At 47.1% G+C, this 11,800-nt stretch overlaps 1 protein-coding gene across 3 annotated transcripts in view; it reads right to left on the bottom strand.

Moving 5' to 3' along the window:
* Window positions 1-11,800, bottom strand: part of LOC119432944 (prolyl 3-hydroxylase 2) — a 207,485-nt gene that overhangs the window by 10,509 nt on the left and 185,176 nt on the right. Inside the window, exons 2-5 of one of the 3 annotated variants that reach the window (XM_049659362.1) lie at window positions 8,177-8,320; window positions 5,962-6,058; window positions 4,541-4,691; window positions 3,505-3,625 (exon numbers count right to left, since the gene is read on the bottom strand). In XM_049659362.1, the coding sequence (XP_049515319.1) occupies window positions 3,505-3,625; window positions 4,541-4,691; window positions 5,962-6,039 (350 nt within the window). In that variant the 5' untranslated portion in view covers window positions 6,040-6,058; window positions 8,177-8,320. The remainder of the gene's footprint in view (window positions 1-3,504; window positions 3,626-4,540; window positions 4,692-5,961; window positions 6,059-8,176; window positions 8,321-11,800) is intronic. The other 2 variants (XM_049659363.1, XM_037700090.2) reach the window with 2 other exon arrangements.

The following is an 11,800-nucleotide window of genomic DNA, read 5'->3' on the forward strand; positions in this document are numbered from 1 at the left end:
GGACACTCAAAAGCAGATTTCTGCCGTCGGCGTCGCCGTCGCCGTCGCCGTGAGGTTCCGTATGACGTCATTTGGAGATGAAATCGTCGCCGCGCGCCGAACGCTGTATGTGCGAGTGAAAGGGCGCGAGGGGCGCGTCTTTCACGGGGAGTGAACGCACGGCGGAGAACAAACGCGCGTTCTGCGCCGTGCTCGCTTAAGGGCTGCAGAAGTAGGCGTCTCTTTTCTCCTTTACAATCACCATATATGTAGAGCAAACGCGCCTTCTTCGGACGCGCGAGAGGCCGTGGGGGAGGGGGAGGGAAGGGAGGCGACGTTTAGCTGCGGCACCAAGTGCCTATTTATATCAGAGGCTCCAGCAACAGTCACCAACGCCGCACGCATTTTGAGCTAACGCGGGCAAAACGCCGATGGCGTCGACAACAGTTCTGCGTGTTGTTGCTACCAAAGCCGCTCACCTTACTTCGTATGACATTGCTGTGTTGCTATCGCATTCATTGCTTCGCCCTTAGGGCGAAACTGTGACATTTTTTAAATGGCAGGTGCGGGCAGTATAGATCCCTTTGAGACGAACGAAAACTGTGGCTTAACTCAGTTATGCCTGGGTGTGCGTAGCGAGAGGTACGGTTACTCTTTTTGTTTAGCTTGGTTCTCTCTACGGTTACATCTTTATCGTTTAGCTTCGTATACGTCTGAGTGTTTAGGTGTGGTTGTTACCTCTCGTTAAGTTATGGTTACATTAAGGAGTAGATATATTTCATGTGTAACGCATTTATTTTGGAAGTTTTCATCTTATTATTTCTAAATTGCCACAAAGACGGCCCGATGGTCGCTGAGGCGGGCGGATAAGGGGTTGTTATCCAGTGACTTGAACACGTTTCGGGTGCTATCCTCATCTGAATCCACTAGCCCGGCCGCTTCGTACTGACGACGCTTCTCGAGCCGTGCGGCTCGTTCTTCCTCCATCTCCTCGGCTCGCTGCCTCCTCTTGGTTTCGTTCCCACGACGAAGCCTGGCTTCTTTCAGTCTCTCCGACTAACTTTCCACATATCTGCTGACGAATCCCACCAAGCCGCCCCTTCTATATATACGATGCAACGCCGGCTCCTCCTCTGACGTCCTGCCAGATGGTGTGGCGAGCGGCGCTGCCAGCTGCGGCGGTTGCTAGGCAACGGCTCAGCTCGCGGTGCGGCCACCGGCCACAGCGAAACGGCGAGAATACGGCCAACGTAGCTCTCACTACAAAAGAAGAAAGAGCAACCGAGTAGTACAAATCGCCTGGGAAGGCCGAAGATGCACAAAGGCAGTGAAAATTCACGACGGACTGACGAAAGAGTGTCGTATATGCCAATTGTCATTCACGTCTTACGTTAAGGGCATATAAAATGCGAATGAAAATATTCAATTAGGTTTTGATTTGTCTTACGCACGTAACGGGTAACTCGTGTATTGGCGGGGCCCTGGGATAGGGCATGCGAACTACGTAGTGCTACTATAGCGGGCCATGCAGCAAATTTACACAGGTCCGCGGATACGTGTGGCAATGAAGCAACATATCTCGGTCTGAAGTTTAGCGCAGGGAAATCGAGAATCGTGGTTTGTAATGAAGAGGCAAGTAGTGAATTGGTGTGCAATTCAACATGAGCTTGTACCCATTTTTCAAGCTATATAAATATCTGGGTGTGTCGCTGCGGCTAAAACTTCAACCTCAGCACATAAGAGTACACGTGCGACAGAATGCAAAAAGAGGACGACGTGGTTTGTTTGGACACAGCATCACCGGGACCGCTGTTCACATTTCTGTCCCGGTATTGTGGAAGTCAAAACGCGTATGTACCACCTTAAACTCTGTAGTGTTTTATATTACTTGCTCACTGACAGCGAGCAAAACCGAAACACCTTCGCGTATCCTCCTAATCTTATTCTATGCATAGGTTCGATATAGTAAGTGAAACATCTTGGCAAATATGTTTCACCCACTTAATGTAACTTGTGCTGAACAAAATTAAGAGCCATCAGCTTCCAACAATCCAAGCAGCCGTGGTTCCGAAATGTCGTCAAAGAGGTCGGGTTTCCTCGACGCTCATAATAACTATTTTCTCAACTTCTGAAAGGACATTTGTTGTTTAGCGCGGTGTCCGATTCGACGAGTGTAGTGTATGAAAGATGGCAACTCAGACTGCCGGAGCCCTGGTGGAACTTGTTGGGAGCTTGTTGGACGCAGTTAGTCGCGTGGCAGGTCTCCCTTACACTGCACGTGTAATCGGAGCATGCGTACACCGACATAAGCAGGAAACAACACGTTCTACGCTTTCCAGTGGGCTCCGACGTATATCTACAACAACCGCTCCCCAAGAATGTTTTTCTCGCAGTACAGCAGGCTCGAAGGGCCGTGTGGCTTTTATCTTTCAGACCGTTTACATGTCGTGCTTCCTTCTCTTCGAAGCGCATGACTCAAATGCAGCGCAAAGCACCGAAGTGCGCTAAGAAAAAAATCACGCACCATTGCACTGCTGTGAAGGTGGATTACCAGCAAAAAAGTTTAGTACACGACATAGAGGTGACACAGAATTTAGATCAAAAGTAGGAGAAAATTTTATTTCTCTTTAGCGGTGATGGCGGTCATCCCGAAGAAAACACACGCACATACACTTTTATTGATCGGCTTCATACATTCGTGTGGAAGACTACCGCCACCTCAGGGAGCCGGAGGAAAGAAGACACGCGCGACGGGACCGCCACGCCGGGAGAGCGGAAGGAAACTAGGCACGCAAGCGCTTGGAACGACGACTAAGAGAGGGTGGTGTGAGCGTACGCACGGCCGACGCGGGTCTCACAGCGGCAAATCTTTGAGAAACGCTTATTATCTACCTGAGAGTCTATTGATTTTGAAAATGGTGCCTATTGATAACTAATATACTGAAAATGCATATTCAAGCAATGAGACGTACACGCTTTTGCATAGAATGAAGCGACTTTGCAACAAATTCGGGAGCTGAGTTTTTGCACACGCAGATCTGTTGACGGACACGAAAAGTGCATAGAACCCTAGCCTTAGACAGCTTCACTGTAATAGGTGTGTGGTTAGAATAAATAGGTACAAACACACCACCTGCGTTTGCACATCTTTCCTGTAAACACACAGCTAACCTTTTCCCTCACTTTGCTGCTTTGAGCTACCGTACATGTCATGAATTCCCACTTTATGATGGGACAACCTTATATGAAGCTGTGGTTGTCTTCGTATGGTTGTGACTAAGAAAAAGACGGCCCCTTGGTTCCCCTTCTCCTCGTGCTTTACGACGGGAGCACTTTTTGTTAGCAGGCGGTGTCACTTGTGTATTCCGCGCTACGTCGCTTCTTTGCCCTTGCGGCGACAGCCCCAAGCAAGCGGGAATAAGCGTGGCCTCAGAAATTGCTACGGCATGCTGAATCTCGGAGGTCACAGAATAAGTCGCGTCTTCACATTCAAGCCAAATGACCCAAATATGATGAAATGTATACCTGTAGTCGCGCCAGGACAGAGGTTCCTTGTGATCGGGGTTTTTGCAGGTGCCATTGTCTGCAAAGTCGCAGTTGTCTGAGTGGATGGTGTGACTCATGTCTCTCCGGCGCGCCGTGGAGTCTGCAAAATTTGCCCGTTGTTTCGTTGTTGTTTTTTCTGGGGGCGGGGGGAGGGGGGGGGGGGTGGAGTTCACACGGCATCACAGCGGGAAACGCATGTACTTCAATATGATCCTATTTGTTGTATACGTAGTAATATCCCAGTGCAATCAATGTCATGCCGCTGGCGATAGTAGCCATGTATTAGGAGTTAGAGAGTGCGGCACGCTACAGTTACAAAAAGAATACACGATATTTAACTGCATATCAAGTGACCTTTTATTGAAGACAACAAGTCAATAAAAACAGCATGGTATCTCTGTGATGATTTTTGTAAGAGTACATTGCTCAGTGAGCCAGATCATTTAGGTTAACCGCTACTATTCACACTCGCTAATGAGTCTTGAGTATGCGAATAAACTCCTCGTCTGCTATCAATGCTGCATTTTTTTTTCTTTTAATTAACAGCGCCTTATAAGGCGCAGCGTAATGACAAAAACCTGCTAACGTTGCGAATATAATAGTATGTTAAGGATTGTTTTATAATAATGGGGAGAAAGGCAGTTTATTATTTGAGTATTATTCGAAATACGTATATTTCATTCGCCTTTGCATGGCACTATTTGATTGCTGTTGAATTCGGTCGAGAAAATTACTATTTTCACACCCGTAGTATATTGCTTGTTTTGGGGAGGTTTTTTTTTTTTCTCTCTCTTTAACGGAGTTAGTGCAGTACGCTGACCGGTATGATGTAGTGCTTTTTTTTCGCATATTTATCCGGTGCTGCTCGTAAACTTCAGTTGGTAGCAGCGCTTGTATCGTCATTTCTCCTGCCCCTCGGTATTTTTTCGCGCTGCATTTATCACTCCTGCCATAAGTGCCTACGTGGCAACTTGCCCGACTTTCGATGCTCTTGAAACAGGTCCGCGCTACTTACTCGGCATCGCGATCCGGCACTGAAGGTGAACATAGTGCATATAAAGCCTCCTCTTCAGCCGGAAGTATGCTTCCGTGACGAGCCGCGCCTTACGGGAAGCCAGGAACAGGAGTCTGCTCGTCGTGGCATTCTCCAAGGATATGCGTAAGCGCTGGAAGAAAAAATTGGCTGAGGTTAGCTCTTGCAAACCTACTTATCACGAGGGAAAGGTTTGTTTGGCTTTGTTTTGCAAACACTATGCACACAGTGTTTCATTATTGCACGTTTCCGCGCTTGGCACGCTGCTATATAACGCGCTAATCTGGCCTCCCTTTGCTCCGGTGTTTCAGCAGCCGACTTCGCCTTTGCTTGAGATTTCGCAGCCGGCCATCTAGCTATATCTACTGGATGATTGGATTCAGCCGCTCGCTTGCGCTGAAGCGCACGCACAGACGGCCCAGCCGGCGCGCCATCCATGGCGAGACTGAGCGGCCAAGCGCCGGCGAAGCAGCCGTTAAAGCGTCGCCTAGTCACGTGGTGCCGCAGTGGTGAGGCTCCGAGAGAGCGCAGCTGCGATGCCTCTCCGCAGCGGATCACGTGGCGTGACGTCACACCTGCCACACTTGCGCTCCGGCGGCTCGCGGTCATTGCTGACGAGATGAATGACCTTGGCGAGACATGGCGTAGTAGAGCTTTCGATATAAAAGAACGTGTGCTTGGAGTAACAGAAACGCGTCATACTATTCGCAGAGCTAGGCACGCCTTCTGTCTAACCCATTGCGGTGGCGTAGTGAATCCCATGACGTTCTTGCTACTCAGATCGCGGGTTCGAAGCCTGGCCGCGGCGGCCTAGTTTCGATTGGCGCGGGAATGGGACAACGCTCCCGTATACGGCGCTTTAGGTGCACATAAAGAACCTCAGGCGCTCAAAATTCACCCAAGATCCTCCACTATGGTGTCTCTCATAGCACCGGCGTCGCTATGGGACGTAAGCGCTATCAATCAATGTTTATTTACCTAGATTTTCATTGATTGATTAATTAATTGATTGATTTATTGATTGATTGGCTGACTGACTGGTCGATTGATTGATTGATTGATTGGTTTATTTATTTATTTATTTATTTATTTATTGTTATTTATTTATTTATTTATTTATTGGTTGATTGATTAGTGGTGTTTAGTTCCCAGAGGAACACCGCGGGGTTATGAAATGCGCCGTAGTGGAGGACTTCAAAACAGTTTCGACCACCTCCGGTTCTTCACCGCACACTCAAAGTTCGCTTCCCGGCGGCCATGCTAGGGAAGCGAACCCACGATATTGTTCTCGTGCAAAGCAGTGACTCGTCATACAGTCGTGCTTCCGGTTTCCAAAACCGGTGGGTATAGTGCGACGGTACATACGCTGATGGTGCCAATTGCTGGTTCTATATAGTACTCACATCGACCAGTTGAAACGCGCTGAGGCCGACGAACAGTTCATTCTTTGAGAGAGGGATGTGGCCCCTTCCCGTAGCCATCGCCCACGACTGACGAATCCTGCACGCAATCACGGAACTTAGCTTCTTGTTTATCTCTCTCTCTCGCTCTCTCTCTCTCTCACACACACTATTTTTCTTAGTATAGCAGGTCGTTAAAGAACAGCGACGTCTCAACACAAGAGTGGCCGAACAAGGGCTGAAGGCATGCCCTTTGTCGAAACGTTGGCTCCAGGCTCAGGCTCCGCTTGTTAGACCACCTCTGGTCACTTCAACGTTCCATGTTGCGTAGATCTGGCTACACATTAGAACACGCGGAATAGCGACTACAGCATGTTTGATGTTGATGAGGGGAACAAATAAGAAAGAAAGCGTCATGTTACGTACTGTGCCTAGAGACTATCAGTGTCTGGAGACCATCAATTAATATGTGATGTTTGAAAAGTGCAAACATGGCCACCTTTCTGCAAAAGAAAAATCAACACTCTACATATGAAGCCTGGCTGGTAAGGGAGAAATTGTCGTCCATTCAATTGTAGCACGAATCTGCAAAGCAATCCCATACGGGTATCCTTTGTGGCTCCGTACTGCAGCCGGATGGTTGGTTGGTGGATTTTCTTCTATGAGTCGAGAAGATGACATTTTTTAACACGAAAGTGTTTTATGCCGGGGTCCACCAAGACTTCACTGACGTATTTCCGTCACGGAAATACGTCATAGAACATAATACAAAGAAAGAAACCAGAAGAAAAAGTTCCACAAACATGCAAAATTAGGAAATCGAACCCACGACCTCTCGGTCCGCGACGATAGATCGCCGAGCGTTTAACCCATTGCGCCACAAACGCATTTGCAGAGAGCTACACAGACGCGCCTTATATATCTAACACTCCTCCGTGTACCCGCGCTCTTGCTCGGGGCGGTGCCGCCGCCTACGAGCAGAAAAGAGAAGTACTGCATTATGACACTAACGCGCACCGACAGTGAACGCTTCGGTGGTCTCAGCACTACGACGCCTCGATGCCAGCATTCGAAGGGACGCTGGCATCAAGAAGCACTACCAACGCCACCTAGGTGGCGTTCACCGTACTCAGCACAGCGGAGCGTGGCCTCCGCAATTAGCTCTGAAAATGTTTCTGAAGTTGATCGCGGAGGCTGCAATTACGACGCGCTGTACGCGCTGATTTGACTCGGTGACGATTCTGCTTTGTCTTGCGCGTTGTATTAGTGTGTCAGTTACGTGCTTCGTCTTTCGCGTTGTGCTAGCGTGTGCAGCGTAGTGCAGCTTCCATATGCACGACGGTTGCTCATGGTCATCGACGTTGGTAGTCGTGATGGAGGAGACGTGCCACCAGGCGTCAGCGTGGGTGCATCAACGCCTAAGGGCGCTTTAGCCACAAAACACCAATAGACATTATATATCAATGTGCAATAAACATTACACTACTTCTGTGAAGACACGTTTCACTTTCGTGTTCTATACCGATTCCTATATAAGAGGGATCAACCACATTTTTTTCCTCACTATTTGAGGCTCGAACTGGTTGCCTACGGACAAAAACATACCGGAGCAAATATTCACAACAAGATCACGCAGCACATCCTAATGGACTGCGACGGGATTCACCCAGTGAAAGACATCGGTAACGTACACCTTCCAGAAGCGCTTGGATTTAAAGTGGGAGAAAGTGTAAACCGGTCAGAAGTCGAGATAAACAAGAGACGTTTAGAGTATTGGCGAAAAAAAAAAGCAGGGAAGAGATTGATACGACCGGATCCCTTGCAAGCATAGGTAGCGGTACATGGCAAATAAAGAAGTTTTGAGGAAGAGAAAAAAGATTAACAAGATGTACACAAAAATGGTAGCACGAAAAGCATGTACAGCATACGTGATTAACTCAAGCAGGCTAGTTGACTATATCTGTCACCGCATACCAAGGCTTGTTGGTGGTCGAATTGTTTTCATGATGCGGACAAATAAAGTTTGCGCTTTTTAAAATTTTATTCCGTAGCCCAGCTTTCCGTGAACAATAATTAGGTATGTGTACGAGCTCCTTTCTTGATTTAGTGGTGTTTATTTGTGTCCCTTAACCATCAAGTACAGGTATCATTTTACACGTGATACCAGTACTCGAGAATGTTTTCCAATGTTGATTCGCTTGAAGCTCAGACAACTTACGCTCAGCTTAAGCAGAAGGTCGCACTCTTCCTGGTTGAGCAGTCCGTCGATGACCACCCTGCCGCGTCCGTTGAGGCACACCTCGTCCAACGCCACAATTGTTCCGGTGCGCACGAAATAGTCGTCGCAGTGAGGCAGCTGGCCCTGCCATTACGTTTTCAGATAAAGGTTCGTGTGTCAGCCTCGATTGAAAAATTGGCTGCTTCTTCTTTAGAGGTTGGGGTAACAAGCTGGACAAGCGCATGGCTTCTCGTTGAAAGTACAATTAATATTACGAACCCGGGTAAAGCGAATTCTTCTTTGTACTGAACACTAGCAACCACCATTCTGGGAACAGAAGAAAGTACTCTGAAGTATATGAAGTAGTATACGGCGGATACTCGTCATTTGCTACGGCTGTATCGTGGGAATATCAGGTACAGGATGTCATGTGAGACCAAACCCAAGCCTAATGAGCCCCATTAATTAACGGACAATGAATCAGTAAAGATAATGTTGCGGTATCGGCATCACACAAGGTTTGCAAGCGTTTAGTGGACATTTGAAATTTCATCGTTAGATATTTGTCTTGCGGCAAATCCCCCCGAGTGAAACAAATCAGAATGTGGCCCCGTGAAAGAGCTTGCCTTGGGGCACGTCTGTGAGTCCAGGATTCGGATTGAGTCCAAGCTATCAAATAGACCGGCAGCTGAGCCATTGGTTCCTCCAGTTCCGACGACGTCGACGTGGCACTGGGTCATGTAGTTCGCCAGTGTAGCGTCGCCATGTCTCCTGGCAGCAGCCCGCAAAGCCAGCCGCTCTCGAATGCAGAACTTGTCCTCGCGACCGCGCATATCACAGGGGTTGTCCTCCGCTCCTAGATGATTGCGGGCCGAGAGGCGGACGACGTCGGCTGTCCGGAAGAGAGGTTCGGGTCGTGGATCTCCGGATTTGAGCCACGAAAGAAGCGCGTGCGCGAGGAACTGAACGAACGGTAACGTAGTCATCGTTTCGTTTCGTTCCGTTCCGTTCCGTTTTTCTTCTAGGCTGGCGCATGACCACTGCGGGGGATTGGCAAAGATTCGGATGGTATTAGGACATCGCAGCTATTACCTAAATCAGCAAAAATTTTCAGCAAAAAAATTGAGGGAAAACCACGCATGAATAACCTAAGGAAAATCATCGCTTTTTTGTTCTACTCTTCTTCTCATATGAACGTGTGGCCCATACCCACTATGGCGGATTGGCCAAGACCAGCCAAGAGTCAGGGGAATAAAGGCTTAATGAACGTAGAAATTAAATTTCACTTGCGAATTTGCGAGAACTGGTAAATTCAATAGGACAGATGCAGGAAAGTGATCGATGTAGCCTAAATTGAAATGTACAAAAATAATAATACGATTTCAAAAATGTTGATTTCCCTTTCTCCATCTTTTTTGATCATGGCAAGATGTTTATTATTAGTGTGGTTATTTCTCTCATTCCAACAGGTGATTTCTTTTTCGACAGTGTTTACTCTGTATCAGTCCTGTAAATTTATTTATTTACTACAGTTTCGAATTATTCATCAATTCCTTGGCGAATCCCCAGTAGTGGGTATAAGCCACATTTTCGCTGAATGGCAACACGACGACGACTGTGCCGTAAATGGCAGCAGGTCAAGTCATGAAATTCGACGAAAATTGGAGGTGGTTCGAGTCTTGATTACAAACTTGTATCACGCGCTCCATTAATAAATGACAACTCATCTTGATCAAAAACTTCACTTACAAATGAGGTTGCTTGACGACAAAGTAAACACATTTAAGCGGTGACATTTCGCATTTAAGCTATGACAGCACCTCAGATGATGGAATGTTCCCTGCCATAGGCGTCTTTGCTTAGCTGGGTCACACTGGCGGCTTTTCCAAAGCGGGTGGTTGTTGCTGTCTAAGCCGTGTGTTATAAGGCCTGTCTAGACCGTGCGCGACGAATGCAAAAATGAAGGGCGCCCGAAAAGAACAACTGCGCAACGCTGCTTATCTGGGAAACAATAAACAAGTCATATTCTGTCAGGATATTACTTGGGAAACTTGGAGATTAACAAAGATTATCGAGAACAAGTTAAAGACCGCACAAAGAGCGATGCAACGAAAAATGTTATGTCTTACGTTAAGAGACAGGAAATAATTGGTGTGGATCAGAGAGCGCACGGGAATAACCGATATTCTAGTTGACATTAAGAGGGGAAAATGGAGCTGGACAGGCCGTGTAATGCGTAGGATGGATAACCGGTGCACCATTAGGGTTACAGAGTGGATACCAAGAGAACGGAAGCGCAGTCGTGGACGGCATAAAACTATGTGGGGTGATGAAGTTAGGAAATTTGCAGGCGCACGTTGGAATCAGCTAGTGCAAGACAGGGGTAATTGAAGATCGCAGGGAGAGGCCTTCGTCCTGCAGTGGACATAAATATAGGCCGATGATGATGATCCTATCAGGCAGGGGGCACCACGTTGAGGCATATGAATGTACGCCGAGGGGAAGTTTATGTGTTATGCTGTCGTACTTTGCGAAAACGAAGTCTTCCGAGACATTAATGACACCTCAGACACATTGCTGACACCTCAGTAATGTGTCTCTCTGTTTGGTAATTTTTAGCATTGCATGTTACGACATCGCGTAGCATGCAATCTATACCTTCGCTTTGCTATTTGCGGCATGCATAAAGAGTGCCAAATATTTATCATGATACGCGAGTTATGAGTATTGCAATGATGCGCGAACGTGGTTGATCACGTGACCATGCCGTCATTGTTATCCCTTTGTTTTCAAAAAACCAAGCCACAAAGTAGTGTAAAGCGAACGTTTTCTCCATTTTTTTCTGAACGCTAGCAGACTCTGGTGCCACCGGTGCTATGGCGCCGTCCAGCTTCCCATTATGAATCGTGTCACACTATATAATTTTCTAGCAAAATGTTTTTTTTTTCTTGAAGCCTTCTCCACTCGATAATTTCGTTTTAGAAGCCCCACGGGGAAGATTGCTTCCCCATATTGATCTGATCATCATCACCTGCTCTCTTCAGACCAGGATGCACCGCTACAGAATTCACCCACTTGGCCAAGATTTGCTTGCCCCACTTGTGCACATCCCCAAGATTTTTCTTCAGTCCTACTTTCTTCACTCCTGAATTCATTTTTGCAACCTCATTGTGGCTAAGCAGTCTCGTTGCAGAATCGCATTCGGCAACATTGCTTGCCGTAATATCATCTTCTTTCTCATTTATCTATTTGCATCTCCGCTCCAGAATTCCTTTAACTTTATCTGGTTGGGCAAGATTGTTTGCTTCAGTAATCATACTCCCCTACTTTCTTCATTGTCGGCTTCTTCACTCCATAATTTCTTTCTGCAACTGCATTTGGTACGCAGAAGCTCACTGCAGAATCTCATTGGACAAAAATACCTGCTTCATTGATGATCATCATTGAAGCATTACCGACACTTTCTTCAGTATTCTCTTCTCCATTCCAGAGTTTTCTTCTTAAACCTCGTTAGGTAAGTATAATCAAGCTGCAGCTCCTCAGTGCGTAGAACTGCTTGCTGCATTCATCACATCATTATCATCTACTTTCATCAGCTTCGCCTCTCCACTCCAGAATTTTATT

Source organism: Dermacentor silvarum, chromosome 11 (genome assembly GCF_013339745.2).
Source record: "Dermacentor silvarum isolate Dsil-2018 chromosome 11, BIME_Dsil_1.4, whole genome shotgun sequence".
In the NCBI taxonomy this organism is placed as follows: domain Eukaryota; kingdom Metazoa; phylum Arthropoda; class Arachnida; order Ixodida; family Ixodidae; genus Dermacentor; species Dermacentor silvarum.